Source organism: Siniperca chuatsi, linkage group LG10 (genome assembly GCF_020085105.1).
Source record: "Siniperca chuatsi isolate FFG_IHB_CAS linkage group LG10, ASM2008510v1, whole genome shotgun sequence".
NCBI lineage: Eukaryota > Metazoa > Chordata > Actinopteri > Centrarchiformes > Sinipercidae > Siniperca > Siniperca chuatsi.
Window position 1 is genome coordinate 4,178,214 of NC_058051.1, and position 21,286 is coordinate 4,199,499.

A 21,286-nucleotide genomic window follows, 5' to 3' on the forward strand; every position below is an offset into this window, starting at 1 on the left:
TAGATGCAGTGTTATCAGTTGGTTAAAACATGGAAAACGACAAGTTAACAGTCAACTAGCATCATCTTCTTCACTATGTAAGACATGTGTGATAGTCACAAAAACTCAGAGAAGCATTTTTCTTTTGTTTGCTGTTTTTTATAGGTAAGAGAAACATGCCAGAGTTGTGTAACTCACTTGGTAATTGGCTTATACAAAACTCATGTGGGACATAATTTCACCTGCTTTCTCTCTCACACACTCACACACACCCCTTGAGATGACAGTTGCCATCTGTAGAGTTATTATTACCTTTTACAACAGCCTACACATTGATTTCACAAAGTACTGACACAAAAACTTACTGACGAGTAGCTGACAGCTTTTAATGGTGCCATACTGGAAAAAAATCTTTGCAAAAGCTATGAAGCACCAAACCTAGGTGTATTTAGCTTTTATTATAGCAAGTCTTGTATAGCTATTAGCTCTACATTTGTCAATTGTTTTTGTTTTAATAAAGGAATTAAATACTTATAGACAACAGCAGTTCTTGTGCAGTCAATAACCATGATAAAGATCATTTCTGTTAATACGCTGGCCTTTGACGACTTTCATTTTAACATTTGTGTTTTTTGACATTGCCTTGACTTCCTCATCGTTTGTGCTCTTACAGACCCCAATGCTGAAAATACTAATAATTCCTAAATAAACCATTTTCGCCCTTCACATATTGTTTTGTTTTCTGACATTATTAAAACCTAGTAAAGAAGAAAAGTATTGAAGGCATAACCTTTGCCACAAATTGGACTTGTACACTGAAGAAACAATGTGTAAAAACCATAAAGCATTGTTATTATGTTTTATATGTTACTTGGGCTATATGAACAATCATCTGTATTTTGTTTGCCTGACAATTATGCATATGCAATACATGAATATGCAATGTATAACCCCAACCTAAAAACACAGGATTTGGATTGGAAATGAGAACAAAGTTCTGTCAAGACCAACCACATATTCAAAGCATATGAAAATCCATGGCATCTAACTGTGGTGGATTTTTGAAACACGTTATCAGTTCAAATGAGTGTCAAATAAACATAATAAGCATGTCTCATAAAATTAGGGAAAGTTAATTTCAGTATATTTTTGAGCTGTTAACGAGGGCGCAGAGTCTCCAGCACGCCAAGCGGAACATAAGAGTTTATTTGGGGGATTTGATCATCGTAGGAAAAGAACAATAAATGTATACACAAGTTAGCTTAAAGAAATCAGTGCAGTAAAATAAACAATGATGTATGTCCTGGTGTTCATGTTACTGCACTTTAAGTCTCCATAGCACAACCATGTTGTCTAGCCAGCCAAAGCCCATTGAGCTGGGCTCAAACAGGAGGGGCTTTGATTGTTCTGGTAGTGGCACCTACTGTAGTTGCACGTATTTGTGTAATAAAACCTTGATATGAGACATCTCTGCTGAAGTGTTTCTACACTACATTTTCTAATAACTTATGGAATGATTTTAGTTGTTATACATCTCAGTTTCCTGAGCATGCATACGTGTGCATCTGTGTAGACTGGCATCAGACACACACAAGTGCACACATAACAACCATACACTGCATACACTCTATATGTGTGCACTCACACACATAAGCAGCTACAGTATATAAGACTGGGCAAACAGATAATCATATATAATATGGATAATCAGAAATGAGAAGGAACATTATTAATTATACTGTCAAGATAAGTAAGGAAATATGTAATTAGCCTATGAGTCATAGAATCGTTTAAGTTATTTTGCTGATTATATATTTCAGCCAAACTCTGCTTTGGCAGCTTGGTCATCACTGCTCCACCACATGAACATGAAGACATTTTCCTCTCAGTGAGATGATAATGACACATAATAGCTACGTTATTCAAGTTCGGTCCAGATATGTGCAATTGAATATGTTTAGACTCCATACTTCTGTGAGGTCATTTACTTTCCTTTAAAGAACTGGTAATGCATCATTTAGAATGGGTTTGAATGGAGAGCTTTAGGCTGTGTCTGAAATCACTTCCTCGTTTACTCATTACTGTTTACATAATAAACACCTCAATAATTTACTTTATACTAAGTGGTAAATTGAGATTTTGGAGAATGAAGTAATTTTTCTCCATCACCGATAAGTTCAGTGCCGCATGAAGCATTGCATTGTGGGATTTTTAGCTAAAGGTAGTACACAGTCTATGGACACTACTCCTTTGTTCCATTGTTGGGATTTTTGTGCATGTTCCTAAATGTCAGTGAAAGTGAGAAACGCCAACCAACGTACTTGTCAGATGTTAGAATAGCTTCGGAAATCCCCTCCCCCCATACTTTTCCAACATCAAAATAGGGGGGGCTGAGTCCGGCAGTTTCTATAATATATATAGTCTATCATTTTCGGAAATCGACAATCCGACATTCACAGCCACCTCACGCAGTGACTGGCAAGGTGTTGGGAGTTGACAAAGTAAGCAGGGTTTGAAGTTCTTTCTCAAGCTCTTTTATAATTCTTTACTCAATTATTTTTATACTTTTTCTTAAGAAATGCTCATTTCATTTTCCCATAGTCCAAGGTGACGTTTTCAAATGTTCGTGTTCGCCTTTAAAATAGTTTTGTCCTACCAACAGAACAAAACCCAAAAATATTGTAACCCCTGTCTCTGTTCGAAGATGCTGTTTGGATGTGAATGGCATCCGGTATTACAATATATGTTTCAGAAGTCCATATTGGGACTTCTGACCCTGGTATTGATCAGTGCCACTAAGCCCTGTCACAACCATTTATGAAGTCCCTACTCAGTGATTACAGGGTCAAGACCCATTTGCTGCCTTGAGCTGCTTATGTCCCGGTTGGAGCAGTTAAAGAGCTCTCTCACTTCATCTCCTGCCCTTTGAGCACAAAGAAACAACCTTCAGAAACTAATTTATCATCCTCTGAAAATCTACACTAATTTTCCTCAAACTCACACAATGAGGCAGCTGCCGCCTGCTTTACATTTCTCTTCCAACAGCTATTAGTTCTAAATTTGCTCTAAATGACTTTCTTGATTTTTCAGCAGTACCATGTTATTCAAATGACAGCGTCCCCAACTAAATCAATTTTGCTTGCTAATATTTCATCTTCACCCCTCTGTCTCCCACTGCCTCCCCAAGCAGTTGGACCGGTAAATTGAATCTAAGACAATCTTTGTTGTTGATATTTGACAATGATAATGCCATTTTCAGGTGTGAATACTCAAGTAAAGAAATAATCTTGCACATTTGTACTTCAGAGGTTTTTTATCATTTTATTTTGGATTGAAATTCAGATGAGGGAAAGAAAAAAAAAATCACACCTTCCAAAATAAAAAAGGCAAAAATGTGTTAATAACATTCATGTGGACTGGAAACAAACCTCCTCAGCAAACATTATGCACTACAATCCTTCACAGAAATGTATTGCCTGTATTTTTTGTAGAGTTTTTCCTTCCAAGATAAGATATGTTTTTCCACTAGAGTTATCTTTGACTTGCTGGCGAGCACTTTATCCCCAACACAGATTTCACACAGATTTTTCCTCGAGTTTGCAGACACATTAGAAATGTGGATTTTGCAGTTTAGGAAACATTTCTATTGAGCCCTCAAGGCCGTATTGGTATGAAGTCGGCTTTGGCTTGCTCTTGATGCACTGCAGACTAATAGCCATGAGAGTAACCATCACAGATAATAGTGATGCAGTAGCTTCGATACGTTTTCTCTCAGTTTATAGTTGTTTTTTTTTTCCCCAACAGGAAATGGATGGTTAAGCAGAATGTTTTCTCTTTTACAACGCCCACACTAGGGTGACTCGTCTAATTGTGAGACAAAAAACCCACCACCAACTCTTCTCTTACAACACACTGCTTTTGTTTACTCTGTTAACAAAGCTCTAAAACAAACTGCCTCCAAAAGCATGCAAATTAGTCTCATTCTGCCTCCTCCTTCATTTTCCTTTAATGATACAAACAGCATTTAGGCATATTAGCTCTGAAGAACTTCCACTTTTTCTAACCCGGGTGTCAAGTGTACTGAAGGGACCCTGTTCATTGGTTGTAGTGCCGCTGCCTGGTTTAACAATTCTAGAAGCAAGATCTGTGGGAATATCACAAATATGACATGAAAGCAGGAGACAACAAGCTTATATGTGTGTGAAAAAGAAAGACACACCCACGTGGCACCGGTGCGCTCATCACTCAGTAAAGTCCCTCGTCTGTGACTCTGGAAATGGAGTATAATTTAACTTGGGGGCCATTTCATTGTTCCCTTTAAGCTTCTTAACTCTAAAATATTCATATTTCAGGCGAGGGAGGAAGAAATCTGTGACGGCAGCAGACAGAGGCGAGAGGGAGAAGAAAGAGGATAGCGAGCAAGAGAGGTAGAGAGAGAGAGAAACTGACGGAGTGAGAAAAAAGAGAAATGAAATAAATGAAAGCTAAACTCGGAGGAGGGGAGTGAGGAGAGGGATGCTGAGAACAGAAAGCAGCACTTTAACTGATGTTCTCTTATAAACAACTTTCTCTCTGTCTTTCTTTTATTTTCACTCTGAAACACTTCATGGCAGACCTGTCCAACAGGAGACAAAGCCATTTCCCTGTCATCATCCCCAGCACTAGCTGCAGTGGAGGAAAAAGGCGAGAGCAGACAGACAGTGTTGGAATGACACAATCATAATTATAATCTGGATGTCACTGAAAGCAATTATTTACAGATATCTTGTCATACTTGCGCTGCTTGCTCCCACTCGCCGAAAACCGAGATTTCTGTATGATAGGTTAATTTATAGACAATGTCATGTTTTTCTTAGAAAACTATACATAGTTAATTTACACCAGCTGTATGAAATGCAGCTAGCCAAAAAATATCTGTCATAAGATAAGGCTTTATTCAGCCTAGAGAAAACTTTGTCCAAGATGCTTGGTATACACAGTAAAATGAATACATACATTGTGTACATATACTATAAGTACAAGGGGAAATAAAATAGAATAACAGAAGGGTAAAAGTAGAAAAAATAAAATAAAGAGAGGGACAAAGTAAAAAATAAAACATCTATAAAGCATCTATATTACTATATACCTACATAACATATAACAATGCAAGTAGAAAAATAACAGAACAACAACAACAGAAGAATAGAAAGTTGTTTTTTAGATATATGTTAATATAGTGCATGATACTAAACCCATTGTAGCTTCGTAGCCTGGTTCCATACCCACATCTCTTTTTTTGGACAGTTACAGCTGATTGGTGACGGTGAAATAACTCCGCCTCCCAAACAGAAAACAGCTGAAGGCCCTGATACACTGTTTTGGGCTGTCCCAGACAGAAGTTGATAGCCATGAGAGAAACCCAGTGAAATCGTTTGTCGCAACCGCTTGTTACATGAGAGACCTGAGAACAAATTAATTATACACCATCACAAGAGAATTCAGTCACACAAAGCAGGGAGATAATCTAAACATGCAAATAAGTCGTGATATTAAAACCATCATTTGTCAACAACATTGATGTAGTTTTTTCACCTCACCTTAATTGTATAGTGCACACACAGGGATTTGATGTATGTTGTTTGTTTTTCAGAATTTTCTCTGGTAATTAGTAATTATCCCGCTTGTCACAGTGCATGCGGCTGAGTCCCAGGTTGAAACATGTGATGTACGCTCCTCCGTGAGGGCACATCTTAGTCTTGGCATTCAGACGGCAAACATTAATTGAATGGAGCCTTAGCCTATGTGATCCAGCTGGTAGACAGTTATGTAACAATCCCAAAGCCAAATGAGAGCTGACACGATTCAAAACAAACTATACATAGAGCATTGCATTAGTGAGTCACCACATCCTCTTATAGGTAAATAAAAAGGAAACTTCCACAAAGCACACCACAGTGGACTTATAGACAAGGTCTTGTGGGTATTCATTATGAAAACGTAGCATATCAATTCTGATTCTCTTGTGCCTGTCTCGCTTCTGTTCTTGAGTTTAATGTGTAACCAACATGGGTCTCTCTTGCCACAAAATACAGCACTTTAGATGAGAGGAGAGGTTTTACTGGAGATATTTTTTAAGAGGGAACAGAGAAGGGAAGGAATCACTTGAGGTTGCGACAAGAACCCTAATCTTCCATCCCAATCACCAAAAAAAAAAAAAAAAAAAGGTACACTGCTGAGCACATACTGGCTGTTGCTTGTAAGTGAGAGAATGAGCGACAATAACAAGAGGAGGGTAGATAGCAAACAAGAGGATGGAGAGAGATGGAGTCAGTAAGTGCAGATATGTATAATGAGGAGAGCAGCAGCGAGCAGTGGTGTATGTGGGCTGTACTGTAGCCAGGCAGGCTGGGCTGCTGCTCCCGCTCCTGCTGCTTTAAAAGAAAAACCCAATGGTGAATTGATATGCTAATTTGATTGAGAAGGTGTGGGTGGATATGGAGAAGGTTTTAAGCAGCGAGAAGCACAGAAAGAAAGAATGACAAGAAAAGAGAGGGCAAGAAAGGGAGAGTGGGAGTGAGAGATGTGATGGAGAGAGGGAAAAGATTGAAATGAAACAAATGGGAAGGAGTGGGATGAGAGGCAAGCTCAGTGTGGTTCTGCACTTTGGGGTTAGAGAGTTTACAGTCAATCACTGAGCAGTTATCAGTCAGCTGTGTATTATTAGTGGCTGCAGCTACGGGGTGGCAGTACAGTCTCCACCAGTGCCTGTTGACACATTGACTTGTGTTTTAAACATTTGTTCATTAGCACATACATAACCATGGTGTCCATAAAATATGACATACAATTCATTTTATTAAAGTATAACTCCAGTTTATCACAACTTGGCTCTTATTTTCATAGTTTTATATATCATCTCTATCACTTATAATAACATTGTACTCACCAAAGTAATTGCTGAGATTGGGGAACACAGAAAAACAAGCAGTTGATGAGATGATTAGATGCGATGTGCTGTATTCCCAGATCTCAGAAATGAACTTGGTGAGTCAATGCAGGGCTGGGTATTGTTTGAAATGTTTCACTACTATCGTTGATACGATTCCTGAGAATCTGGTACCAAAACAATACTTTTTATGATTCCTTAGAGAAATATAAACATGGTGTTCTGCAAACCTTTTCTTTGTCATTTTTGATGTAAATCTATATACATATACATTTTTTTATGGCATACATGTTGGCCTCCTGACTAATATAAATCCAAAATTCACTGTCCTTTTAGCTCTGTTTAGGCTGAAAGATGCTAAAATACTGTGTAGAGTTGTCTGGTGACAACTCTGTGGGTCATCATCTACGAGTGACCCCGAACTCATTACACACAGTCATGTGACCCATTTTTAATACAAAATCATTGTGCCACTCTAACAAAAGAGTCAAAGTTCTCAAAGGTTAAATGTTGTCTAAACACACAAAGCCGTACAGTAACTTTGCCTGAATAAAATAGTCGTTAAATTGGCAAAATTGGATTTAAAACAATACTACAATTCTGACCAGACATTTGATTCCAACTTTCAGTCCTTGACAGTTTTCAGTACTTGCTACGAACACAATTTTGTATGTACCAAAAAATAATTGAGGTTCGATACCCAGCACTCCTGCAGTGTTATTATTACTGATAGGAACGATGACCACAACTATAGGTATAAGATCCAGGTTGGAACAAACCAGTTTTGTCCTTTAAAGACCAAGAAATCACTGTGGGTCCCTAGGTATTTGATTTGATTTGATTATTAGGTTATTGCATTTGTGGGTCCATCTCTTTTATAGCCTCCTTAAGCGTTGTTGTGTGTGCTATCATAATTAAAATCATTATGATGGTGCACAGAAATAGGTCACAAGCAGTGCTTAAATAAGGAGGTCCCGTAACAGAGAGGGTGCTGTTCCAGCGGGTCAGGGGGGAGAGAAAAAGTCACAGAACGCACATTGGACAACGCCTAGGTGCTAGCTGTTAAAACAAAACAAAAACACACACAAAGTATTATTTATTCACATTTATTAATCAATCTCTCTCTCTCTTGTTGACTGTCCCTTCACTTCCCTGTTGTTTCCTTTCTGTCTGTGGATTTCTGCTAGAATGGGGGGAAAATGGAATTAGGTTCTATTTACAACCACAAAAGGAAAGCAGGATAACAGACTTAAGTGACGTGTTCTGTCTGTCTGTCTCCGCTCTGTTTCAGTACTATGGACAGTGCTGCACCTACACACACACCCCCTAATGTAGCTAGACTCACTTTACCATTTCACAGCACAAACACACACTTGCTTAGTTATGGGGCTCACAGTAATCATATGCCCAAATATTTAGACACCAAAAAGCATTAAACCGCTTGGCAGAATACGATGCTATTATCGCCACCCTGTTGATCAACAAATTTGATTGTCTTTTTGACATTTTACCAGTTTCCTCCTTGTTGCTAATTCACATCGCAGTAACATTAGCTCAGGTGATGTGCACAAAACTCACACGCTGACCTGACCTCTCTGATTTAAAATGCATCCAAAATAGGCAAACGAGCATTTTACAAGTAACTTCAGTGGGAAATAAAAGAATGACAGAACAGTAAATATTACACAACGTTTATTTACAGATTTTGATAGTGACAAAGGAGGTGCCAGATCCAATCAAATAGGTGCCGGTCCCAATCTGGGAGGAACAAATTAAGCCCTGGTCACAAGTAAACAGGAAGTATTTGGGCTTGTATGTGGACCTTTGTGGTCCACAAGTTGTTTGTGTTTTGTCACATGGACTTAGTGAACTGCCACGTATTAATTCGTAGTGGTTCAACAATATGGGAGACTGAGACTGATATTTTTGCAGTGAGGTGATCATATTCAATTTTTAATATTTATATTTGTAACATTGTCATTCTCCAGAATTCTTTTTCTTGTCCAGACAGAAATGTGCCTGAAAGAATATTCAGTTGATAGGATACTAAACCTCTCTAAAATGTAACTCATCAATAGTGTGGCAAGAAGTGCAGGAGTAGTAGTGCAAGAGGAGTGCTTGACCACTGACAGTTAGTCTATCAGGGTACAGAATGACCCGAGGATAGTGTGAAGAGATAAATGGGACAAGCTTTCACGGAGTCCTTCTAATTCCCTCAGAAGAGATCCGTAGAGGAGATGCCATCACTATGTAACTATGCATGGAATGATATGAAAATTTCATGTCACAATTATCCTTGCCAAAATAATTGCGATTCACGATATTATCCCGATAATCATCAAAATATGCTTACAATATGCTTAATACTACATACTTAAAATGGCACTAAAACATACTGGAATCACTTTACCTTACATTTTGTTAGGAAACAAATATTTTTATTGCATCACGGAGAGGACACACATCTTTTTAGTGAACATCCTTTTTAGTGAAAAACAAAACATCTTCAATAAGGTAATCATAAATCACAGGGTCCCCCTGCCTGGAATGGCTGGAAAGATGTGGGCTCCCCCTTGTGGCTCTTCACAATAAATCAGGAAATCAGTATTGGACTGTACGTTAGCGAGCTAGATAGCTTTTTCAAGCCACTCATGTGAGGATATTCACGATCATTCCGATTCACGTCTATCCCGATAATGGAAATTCACCACGATCAGCTTATCTTGAGTGTTTTTTATTCCGATCTGCGATAAAATCTTATATCTTCCCATCCCCATTTGTAACATAATATGCGTCTTGAGATTTTAATTTTAAATACAATAAGTGTTTTCTTCATGGAGCATTAACATGTTAAAAAAGGAAAGAACATAACCACAAAGTGGTTGGAAGCACACTATTGTGTAAACTATCAATGTCTGCTATAGCTTTAAGATTTTCCTTCATTGTGACTCAAGAACCGGGCCCAAGACCACGAAAAACATACCCTGATCCAAAATGCACAAATGTATGAGAATGTATGTAGTGTATTATCTATCTGAGTGGTAACGCCAATCTTCTTCTCACTGATTCTCAGAAACAGCCTGGACCAGAGGCTACATTGAAGACGGTTGTCATCCAGGAAAGGAGGCTCCATGTTGGGGTCCACAATGGCTGGTGTTTCCTCGACAATCCCCAAGTGGTGGTGCTGGAGCCCTTAGCCTCAGGGGCCAGAGGCCGAGCAGACAGCACGTCCAAACAGAGCACGCTGGTCAAGGACAGGTGAGCAGAGGAAACACACATAAATGTCTACAGTGGCGCTATTACTGTAGGCTACAGGAGATGGTGGAGCATAATTCTGTTGTCAAACAAAATCCACAGAACTATTTTCAGGAATGCTTATTTTTAGTATTTCATCAGCCTCTTCAGGCACTGGTCCTGTTGCTGATAGGCAAGTGATTGAAAGTTTATCCTGTAAAGTCAGCAAAAACTGTATTTTTGAAAAAGCTAGGTTGGTAAGAATTTCATTTGTGTAAAATATTGGTTGGAAGCTGTCTGGAAAAAGTGAAACATCTTATTCTTCCCTTGTGTCCATTTGCTTCATACTTTCCTACTTTCCTAGATCCACACTATATATTTGGTTTGCTTCACATTCTGCCTTCCTTATCGCATGTAGTGGGTCGAGCTCAAAGAACACTGTATGCTTGATAAGGCCTCACATGTCCTAAACTAACCCCGGCCTCATAATTTACACAATTTTCTATGCCATATAGGCTTCCACCCTCATAACAGCCTTGCAATACATTCCACTGCGTGTTAGTACTTTATAACCAATCATGGAGATATGGCTCCTGCTGCCTTTGCCCCTGGGTTTTATTGAGACACCATGACACTCAATGCTAACCTTGTCAAAGTGGATCTGCTGGTGTAAGGTCACCAGCGTCTGCCTTAGATCAGCAATAAAACACTTGGATTGAATGGTTTTAGCATGTCAGATGCAGAACAAAGCCGGAGAGGTACAGTATCACAGCCGGAAACTGAACCCAAGGTAATGGTGCATGAGAATTTACCACCTGCACCACACATCACATAGATATCCTAAATCTAATTTTAATTCCAGGGATGAGAAACATTCAATAACATTGGTATACTTTCAGAAAGTTCCGTGTAAAATGACTGTGTTAAAGTTCCAGTGTGTAACATTTAGAAGGAGCTATTGGCAGAAATGGAATATAATATTCATTTCTAATTAATAATAATTAATGATAATTTTCATTAGTGTATAATCTCCTGAAAATAAGAATTGTTGTGTTTTCATTACCTTAGAATAAGCCTTTTTTTATCTACATAGGGAGCGGGTCCCCTTCCACAGAGGTTGCCATTTTGCACCACCAGTAGCCCAGTGGACAAACCAAACACTGGCTCTATATAGGGCCTTTTGCATTTTTTGCAAGTTTTGCGCCCTCCGTAGTTTCTCCTGCATGCTTGGAACGGGAGGGTGAGACAAGCAGTATTCAAATGGTTTCTAACTTCAATTTCACTGCTAAATGCCACTAAATCCTACACAGTGGACCTTAAAGGCACACTCCTTTATTTTGTTAAACTTGACATTTCCACAAATTCAGGTCCTCAGAATCAGGTTCACTGCTGGTCATTGCGTTTTGCTAATGGATCCGTAGCGACTGTAACAAAGCCCGATCCCTTCAGATAATGTGTTTTGTACTGTGTCTCATTGTGATCTGGGTACACCAGCTTTCACAAATACCCCATTACACCCTGTTAAATCACTGAGCAGAACTGCTTTGAGTAAAAAAAAAGGTATTGTGTCTATTTCAGCAACATTGTGCACAGATAATATGCAAAATACTACAAAACCACTATACAAAATATCACAAGAAACCATTAAAGAATAGCTGTGCAGCAAGGTATATTTTCTCTATGTTAAAGGGAAGTTTCTGATTTAGGAGTGTTCTTAGCTGCTGTAACAAAAATAATGAAATTGATCTTGTTAAAATGCTGGTATTTCCCATTTTCATGTGGTCATAATTTTGATACTTCTCTTTGCACTAAATGTGTCATGCCTTAATGATGTCCACTGTGAGGGGTGTAAAGAAATGAGCTTGGGCTGACAGTATTGTCTGCAAAACACTAATTGATTTAAGCATAATGGCGTGCACACACATGCTGTCAGTTGAAATCAATAGCGTAAGCCTCTGAGTACACGGGATGTGTTTTATTATATTCTTCCACACCTTTCTGTCAGTGTAAGGTCATTTATTTACGCTGTGGCCCTCAGTATGCTTAGGTAGAATATTTTGTACAGTTTCATGAAATAATGATGCATAGGACTTTTTAGTAAAAGGAATAGTCCGACTATTAGATAATGTCAAAAATGCCCCCACCCTCCCAAAAAAAATAAAACTAGGGCTGCACAATTAATTGAAATATTATTGAAATCCCAATATGGCCAAGTGCAATATCCAAATTGCAGAAGCTGCAATTTTTTGATAAAGGTAAAATGTGTGACAAAACAGCATGATAATGAAGTACTGTAGTGCTGCGGAGATGCCCTGGCCTACAAATCTTGTTCTCCAGATGGAAGAAAACATGTTTGTTTGGTGAAAATGAAAATTGTCAGGGTACAACAATCATTCCCACTAATCGTGAATCATATTGCAATAGTAATATGATTTTTTTTTTTACCATATCGTGCAGCCCTATGAAAAACTCAACAGATATGTGAGAGATCATGCCCTTTTTTCAGTGTATGTCTGAATCAAAATGTATTGGGTTTGCTACTTCAAATGAGACACTAGCTGATGTGGTGATTATGTGGGTGATTATATGGGTGTCTTACAAGAACGTGTACACAAACGTGCAAATGCATAATCAACACAATCACACGCTAACCAACAATCTGTGCTCAGTTACTGTATTATATGAATAACAATAATCGTCATCATCGTCCAAATAATGCCAAACATTATATGTTCTGGACTTTTCTGTTTTCTTTGAAGAAGAAAGTGGATTAAAGCGGTTTAGTATGATAACACCAGAGTATGCAATACTTAGGAAGTTTGCCTTTTTTTGGGTGCTGCCAGTGAAAGCTGACAGTCTGTCTTGCAATGTTCTGCCTGGTGCTTCCAGACAGCAGAGAAAGAGAGAAAAAAAACAAAAAAAAACCCAAACAAATCTGAAGTGCTTGCCTGTTCCATTCTCAAGAGAGTCCATGAAGCGGAAAAAGAAAAGGCGCTCGGCCCCACCTCGTGACACGCCAGCACTCCACAGTATGCTCCCGCCTATGGTGTATGCAAACTGTGAATGACGAATACCAAGAGTGCTGTTGCACTGCTCACACGGGAGGCCAGTGCTTGCCAGGGAACATTCAGCAAGCGAGTATAAATCCTCCAACACATTGATTTCTTTTCCTTTTAATAAAAACTAAAACTGTATTAAAAGAAATAAAGGGACTAATTTTAGTGAGGCATTGTCTTTTTTTCAGCAACAGCTTTAAAGCATATAAATCAAATAATCTTTATTTGTGTCCCGTCGTAGCTTCTTTCCCTGCCTCTCTCTCTTAACACACCCTTCACTGCTTCACTATATGTGTGTGTGTGTGCCCACTCCTCAGCTTGGCAACATCAGAACCTGGGAGACCTCAGACGTTGGGCCTTCGCAGCAGCTTGGAGCTCAGGCTGACCAATCATCGAGCTTTGGCAATTGTCTTCCAGCTGGAGTGTGTCTTCTCTGCTCCAATTGGCCGAGACACAATGGTAAGAGGGATGCACAAACCTTACCTAATGTTAATCCTAAACCCAGGTCCTAGCCTGAAATCAATCCTTGATGAAATGAGGATAAACCAGAATGACCTCTTCACTCACTCTGAAGTTCTAAAACTCAAACAGGTCTTCACAATAATAGATATAGAAAGACACATGCACACACACTTTATCCTCTTTCATCCTGCCCCTTGTTCTCTCATCACCTCTCTTCTCCTAGGAGTATCACTCCATCCATCTCTCTCAATGACTTCCAGAGGAAATTACTGAAGGCATCCTCTGTAAACAAATAAGACTGAAATAAGTATGGATAGAAGGATGGAAGTGAGGAGAAAAAATCCAGTCATAATGATTTGACCTGAGCTGGCAGCTTGCCTCTTATCTTTACTGTTTATCCGCATATTTCTTAAAGTTGCCCTGTGGAGTTTTCTTATGTAAGTTAATAGTTCAGTGTTACTCACCAGAAGGCATTGTGCGCATCCTTGAGCTCTAAGAAATGTGTTGAATGCATTTCCTTCCTCCTAAAACATTTGCAAAGCCGAGTTTTTTAATTATTTTAAGTTCTGCATTATTTACATCCGTGTTTACTAACTCGCAGTCTTCTTCTTCCCTACCTTTGCTGGCGCATTGCAGCACATCTTGGTGTGTTACCGCCACCTGTAGATCAGTGGACTAGTATGAAACCATTCGAAGGACTGTGTCGCTTCAATTGAGTGAGTGTGTGCACGTATTTGCATCCTTGTGCACGAGATAAACTAAACGGGGACCCACTCATAGAAAAATAGCGCCTTAGCGCTGCTAGAGGTCAAAAACTCCACAGGGAGCCTTTAACTGACAGGAGTCTCATCACCCTCAGTTGTGGTGGTGGTTGCTGCTTCTCTCAACCCACCTCTATGCTTACTATGTTAGGATTTTCAGGCAAAAACCAGTAAACCCAAACTCCAGGCTTCAAAATGTTGCCTGGGTGATGGTTGACATCATTGACTCTATGGCGTATGGGCATGACTCTTATTACAAAGGTCTACTGTATCACTTCTAGGGACAATTTTTCAGGATTTCTGGGAAATGTGGGTATTTAAATATGCTGTCGGTGGTTTCTGAGAATTGTGCTCTTTGTTGTTGCACTCTACAGTGTGATACTGTTATTAATTTTTGGCTGGACCGCTGCAAAGCTGGACCAGCCCTGTAAACGTCTGTCCCTGACATACTGAGTGAGTGGTGAAGTTACACTATTGGTTGGTCAAGTATTGGAGTTTCCCCATTATCCGTTGCTCTTTCAAAATGAATAGGCACGAACAGTCCTCAACTACATCCTCAGGAGGCAGACCAAACTTGCCTGCACACTCTGCTATACAGCTCATCAATGCCGAGGAAGAATTGTAATTCATTGTAAACTCCAATCTATTCATGGATAACTTTATTGCCTTTATACAATAGAAGTCAAAAGAAGAAAGAAAGTCGAGAATTTGGAACAACAAATGTATTCTAATGAAAGGAAGGTTGAAAGGTTGAATAACTTGTAAACAATTAGATTCTGGTGGCAAAATATTATTTACTCAAATGCAGATTTTTAAGCTCTCTTCCTGTCTTTGAAGCATTTAAAAACAAATTGGCCGGCTTAAAATCCTTGAGACATATTAATAGTAAAAATGAATTCACTTGACTCATTTGCGTTTATCAATCATCATTTATTTGTGGCAGTCATGTTGTCAGTTGTAATGTAATGAACTAATGTCATGTTCTACAAATGCCTGTTGTAGAACATGACATGTTGCCTGCCTGAACTTTTGTATTCAACAAAGTGAGGAAAAACAAACAAAAACTTCAAATTCGTCCATCTTGAAATCAAGTCTCAAAAATTGGGAGGTGCACGATTATTTTTTTTAATTTGTCAATACAGGTGCCAATGCAACACCCGAGTTTCAGAAGAACATAAACATGCTTTTCTGCAAAATCCATTTTGTGTTCATTTAATAAAAATGCCAACTTCTCAAATGCATTAGTTTTTAACGTGTCGGCTAGCAGCCGAACAACCTAAGTCTTAAATTAGCAAAGCTATAATTTAAATGAGGAAATATCTGGTCAAAGAATAAGTAAACAAGAATCAGAACAGACGCTTAATGCCAATGCTCATTTCTTGACAGTTTTTGATACTCTATGTTGCAGACGCATTTTGGTCAGTACTTAAAAAGCATTGAGGTTCAATACTCAGACCTAGTCAGAGGATTTCTTTAGGTCTCTTTGTTTCACACATATCAAGTTTCAGTTGGGGTCCATGGACTTAAAATTACTAGAATTTAGACATTATCTCTCATTATCTCTCTCCGTTTACAGCTGTCTGCAATAGTTTACAGTAATCAGTAGACAGTGTCTAAGGCCACCTGCCATTTAAAGTTCACTGACCCATTATGTTGATTTGTTTATGTAACGGGCAGCTATTAGGCTTTAATCAAAAATTTTAGAATTGTCAGTAAATAAATACATTTTTGTAGAGCATATCAAGATAAAAAAAATTGGAAACCCATAATTTAAATATCTCTGAGATATTTTTGACAAGTTTTGAGTTTTGCGTGATGATGTAAATGGTCTTTCAGAGGCATGTCAAAAGCTTTTACAACCATACTGCTGTGATTGTTAACATAAAAATATCAAATTTCAACACAAACATATCTGCAGCTTTTGTCCATAAAATGAGTAATTTAGTTGAATCCTAATCTGAAGTGCTGTCATGTCTCCCCTCTGTCCAAATGAATTACATAGACCAGTAGCTGGCACCTGTTACAGACCAGCACAGTCAACACATCCCCGGGGAAGTAATTTCTAAATTCAAGCCGCACCACTTAGCAACCGCTCATGGCATGGAAAACCTCAGAAAGACTGTGGTAATTATGTGTGTGGGTGAGCCTTCAACACTTAATGCATACCAAGGCTGAGCTCTCATTGTGTTACTGTGTGTTGTACTTTATACAAGCAGGGGTCACCAGATCACCAATTAAAAGCAGCAGAAAAACAACCAGCCACTCGGTCATCAGAGTGCCACGGTACCGTTGCATTTATGTATTAATTCACCCATTCTTACCTCTGCAAACACTTGACAGCTAATCAGTCTGTTGTAAATGGAGAGTTCCATTCCAGGGAAAAAACCAACAGGTTCTACAGAAGAGCTTTTTCCAGAGAATGAATTATATCACTGCTCAAATGGGAAGTATCTCATCATCTTCAACATTTTTGTTGCATGCAGTTCGTCCATGTTACTCTGCTCTACTGTTCAGTCTTTTATGGAGGAAAGAAAATCCAGATGTTACCATACCATGATCTAAATTATCACCAAAGACTATAATTTTCACTGAGGAACTACAGTATACAGTATGCCTGTTATCTGAAGGTTGTAGTAAACACTGATTATGGGGAGACACACAAATGTAGAGAGTTATTCAAATAGCTTAAAATATTTTTGCCAACAATCTCGTACGGACCTAGTTTCCTCATTGGGGGTGTGTTGGTTTCTTTTGCTCAAATGCTTAAAATTACTATGTTAATATATGTTATTAGAGTAAAAAGAGGATTTCAAAAAAAGAAAACAAGACTAAGAATCTACAGCCATGCTAGTGACTCTGTGAGCAGCTAAAGTTGATTGGAATGTCATTAATTCTGCCTCTATTTGGTCACAAACAAAGTATTGGACAAGTTTATATTTTGACCTGATGATGGCGCCAGGTGGAAAGTCAGGGGATCACCAAAGTTATTCCAATTAATCCTGAGGAGGACACTGATGTCTCTACCAAATTTCATGGCGATCCATCAAACAGTTTTCGAAACATTTCACTCAAAACCACAAATGACTGAACTCTAGTCCAAAATATCAACTTTGCACACAAGATAGCTCTTGACAGATTGCCATGAAATTTATTGAGAACATTCATGCTCCCAGTGGGATAAACTTTTTTGCTTTTAATGAAAACATTTAACTGAGGTTGAGAAATCATCCCTGAATAGCTAGGCAAAAGCTGTTGTGTGGGTGACAAAAAAGATCTCTTACCACACTTTACTTCACCACCTTCGTCTTCTCTGGCATTAATGTTTGATGAGGTGAGAGATATTTAGCAGGTGGAGAGTCATTTCTGTCTGTGTGTGGGAGTGGAGTGTGTGTGTGTGTGTTTGTGTAATGACGTGTACATATGTTATTTGTGAGTGTTAATCCAGAGCCTGATCTGTCTTGGGTGTTGACTGATAAGGGTTTGATACATACTACCTCCCGAAGATGGCAGCAGCCAGAAACACCTAAATCTCACCCAACCACCACACTGCATCTTGCAAATATCCTGCCATATTATCAGCTGACTGCAAAAAGTTCAGTCTCTGTGTTTTCGGCTATCACAAAGAGTGTGATGGGACAGTGTACATGTCCCTGCACTGTCATAGCTGTAAGAAATATGATGCTTTTGAGGTGGTTATAGGTGTGTTGAGCTGAGGTGTGCCTTCAGGGCAGGCAGGTGTACACTGTCAAGCACTTCATAGCACTTGTGGACCACAAATGTGAAGGCTCATGTCTGATTGCCACACCTTTCAGGCCTTTGTGGAACTGTACCAGTACTTAAACCTGCAAAATTCAAATCAAGTTGCTTTAAATGGAATATAGACTTGAGTGCATAGTGCAGTTTAATTACAGATATATTCTTGGAAATGCACCAGAGGCTTTGGCCTTTGACCTTGGTGTTCTCTCTCTCAGGCCATTCAGTCAAAAACAAAACATATCAATACTTATATTGATATGGCTTATATTCATATGGCTGTTAACAGCAGTGTCTATATACTCTTGCCTTGTTTTCTACGGCTGGATTCTTATGTGGAATTATGGTATTTAAGATAAGATACCACTTTATTGATTCTAGATGGGGGCATTAGATGTTATTGCGTTCACAAAAAAACAGACCAGATAAAGATGTAGAATGGGTTCAGCAGAGTAAAGGAAAGAATGAGTAAACATACACCTTAAATCTAAATTACAAAGAAGTATACAGATAACAAGTAGAAGAGACTAAACTACATGTTTACAAAAAATACAATAAATTGAACTTAGAGAGCTATGTAAACTACAATATCCTAGGGCCAGTGTACATTAACATAGTTTATGAGAATTCATATAATATATGTGTAAAAAATAAACTTTAACCAATAGTGCAGTTTCCTAATCAAAGTTACATAGTGTATGTTACTATAGAAATTATATTATATGCTGAAAATTTGCAGTTAAAACATTTGAAATTGTTTTCAATGTCTTAACATGTTGAGTGTTTTGAGTTTTTGATTATAGCTTTAAAAGCTGAAGTTGAAGATATTAGAGAATATTAAGTTGTACCTGAAGTTGAAGCACTGAAAGAAGTTGAAGTGGCAGCTGGAACAGAATTGATTACTGAAAGAAGTAAAAAATGGCATTTAAAATGGAAGTGTTGAAAAGGTTTACAGTGTACACACAGTGAATTTCAAGCTCTGAAAGAAATTGAAATGAAAACAATGAAAGGTAGTATAATCAAATGTAATATGCATATAGTATATACACATATATGATATATAATAAATGTAAAATAAAATGAAATATATTACATATAATATATAGAGAGATATGTAGGATAATAAAATATAGTATACATTAGTATAGGAATGATGCATAAAATGGCATAACATATGTAATAAAATAGAATGTATTCTTCAGAATAACTACGATTCAATAATAGTACAAATAGCTTTGTTGTGCAGTCTGGTGGCAGTGGGCACAGACAAATGCCTGAAACAATGTCTTATTGTGTGTGTGGATTCACCCATGAGTGACGCATAGATACTCGGATGCTCTCATTGAGAGTTCCTTATAATGGAGTACTAAACCAGTTTTCTATTATTTCCCATGTTCCTCTGCCTCTGACTGTATACATTGCCACTAGATGGTGCTGTGTAGTGCAACTTGAGGGAGCATCCTCTGCTATAGGGCTGTGCTTGGATGGGTGGAGGGCAGGAACATGCAGTCTGCCTCACTGTTGTTCTTTCCTCTGATTAAATAGAATTATGTCTTGTGATGTATTCTGAGGGGGCTAAGGTGGGTGAAAAGAGTAAAACAATTTTGTTGAACTCCCTTCTCTCCTAAAACATAACCGCTGCAATCCAGAGGCAATCACTCGGTGCTCTGAGACTGCCTACATGTCTGTGTTGAAAAGCCAGTCTGCTTCTCACTGCAAGGCAAAGCACGAGGATGGCCTCCTTTGACAAAATTGCATTTCCCTCATTGCCTTTGATTATGAAGAAAGAAAATCATGTTGTGTCGTCATTTGTCCTCTTCGGTATTTTTGATTTTAGTTTTGATTGGGTTGGTCTTTCTGTCTTGTCTCTCTCTCAGAGCCTTTGAGTAGACTTCATTTATGCTCCTTAGCAGCAGTCAGAGGGATGGAGATAACAATTTAAATTAAGGAGGCTGGGGAGAGGAGAGGAACTGGGAATTTGTCTGATAGGCTGTTCTCAGAGGGTGTCTACAAAAGGGTCAACAAACTTCAAATAATCCACTTTTCTTTCAGTCAAATACATCATGTCCACTTCCTGTCTTCTTGCTTTCTCTTACAGGTTTTGGTATTTCCTTCTCTGTCTCTATTCCCACCCTCATCAAGGGCTCATTGTATTACCCAGCATCCCTCTCTCTCAGCGCTTATGCCTTGATAGGCTGCACCCTGGAACTCCGTCCTTCCGTGTCCACTCGAGCCACACTTTTCCACATCACTCTGCTGCCTATTGAAGAAGAAACCCGGGGAAGCTGTAGACAAAAATGAAAGGCAGGGTGAAAGTATGTTCGAGAGTTGCAATTAGTTGTTCTGCTCACTGCTATGCTCGGGGATTCTGACGGCCCAAAATGTTAAGATGATGGTAGCCTTAATTCCCTGCATTTCCTACCATATTATTACTGTAATTACTTGTTTATGTACTATATTGATTTGTGGTATTAAACATGGTATTAATTGGATATGATAATATAATATTACAGTTTGACTTATACACATACAGATAGTTCAGTCAATCCATATGAGGAATTTGACCAATGCTGTGATAATAACGCTTGACATAACTTCGATTTTTCCTGTGTAGACTTAAAGGGTTGGTTCGCCCAAAATACAAAAAAACAAACAAACATAAATCTCACTTGCCTCTAATGGTATCCATTCATGCAGATAGGTTTGGTTTTATTCGTCCAGATTTTAAGATGTCACCCTCTGAGATTGCTGCCTCCACCCCAATACAATGGAGTTGAATAGAATTACATTTTTTGGTACTCACAGCGATGAAAAATGACATTTCAAAATTCAACAGCAGCATCTCTTTACAGAATCAGTGTCCCTATTATTCCGGATAATCCACGGACTCTGTAAATAGGTTTTATAGGGACTATTTCTTCGGTAGAAAGTAGTTTCATTCACCTCCGTTGTATTGGGCTGAAGGTCGACTTACTAGCTAGACTGGCTTACAAGCTAGAGACAGAATTGAATATTTGAACATTATTCGTTTAGGTTGTTAGCCAGTCTCACTAATTATGTGAACTTTATTTATACATTTTTTTTGCAGTTCACACAGTGATCTGTATATCATC

General features: G+C 38.5%; 1 protein-coding gene across 3 annotated transcripts in view; it reads left to right on the forward strand.

Moving 5' to 3' along the window:
• nphp4 (nephronophthisis 4) overlaps positions 1–21,286 on the forward strand; it is a 179,899-nt gene that overhangs the window by 60,419 nt on the left and 98,194 nt on the right. For all 3 annotated transcript variants that reach the window (XM_044210968.1, XM_044210970.1, XM_044210969.1), the window contains exons 8-9: positions 9,981–10,165; positions 13,515–13,656. In XM_044210968.1, the coding sequence (XP_044066903.1) occupies positions 9,981–10,165; positions 13,515–13,656 (327 nt within the window). The remainder of the gene's footprint in view (positions 1–9,980; positions 10,166–13,514; positions 13,657–21,286) is intronic.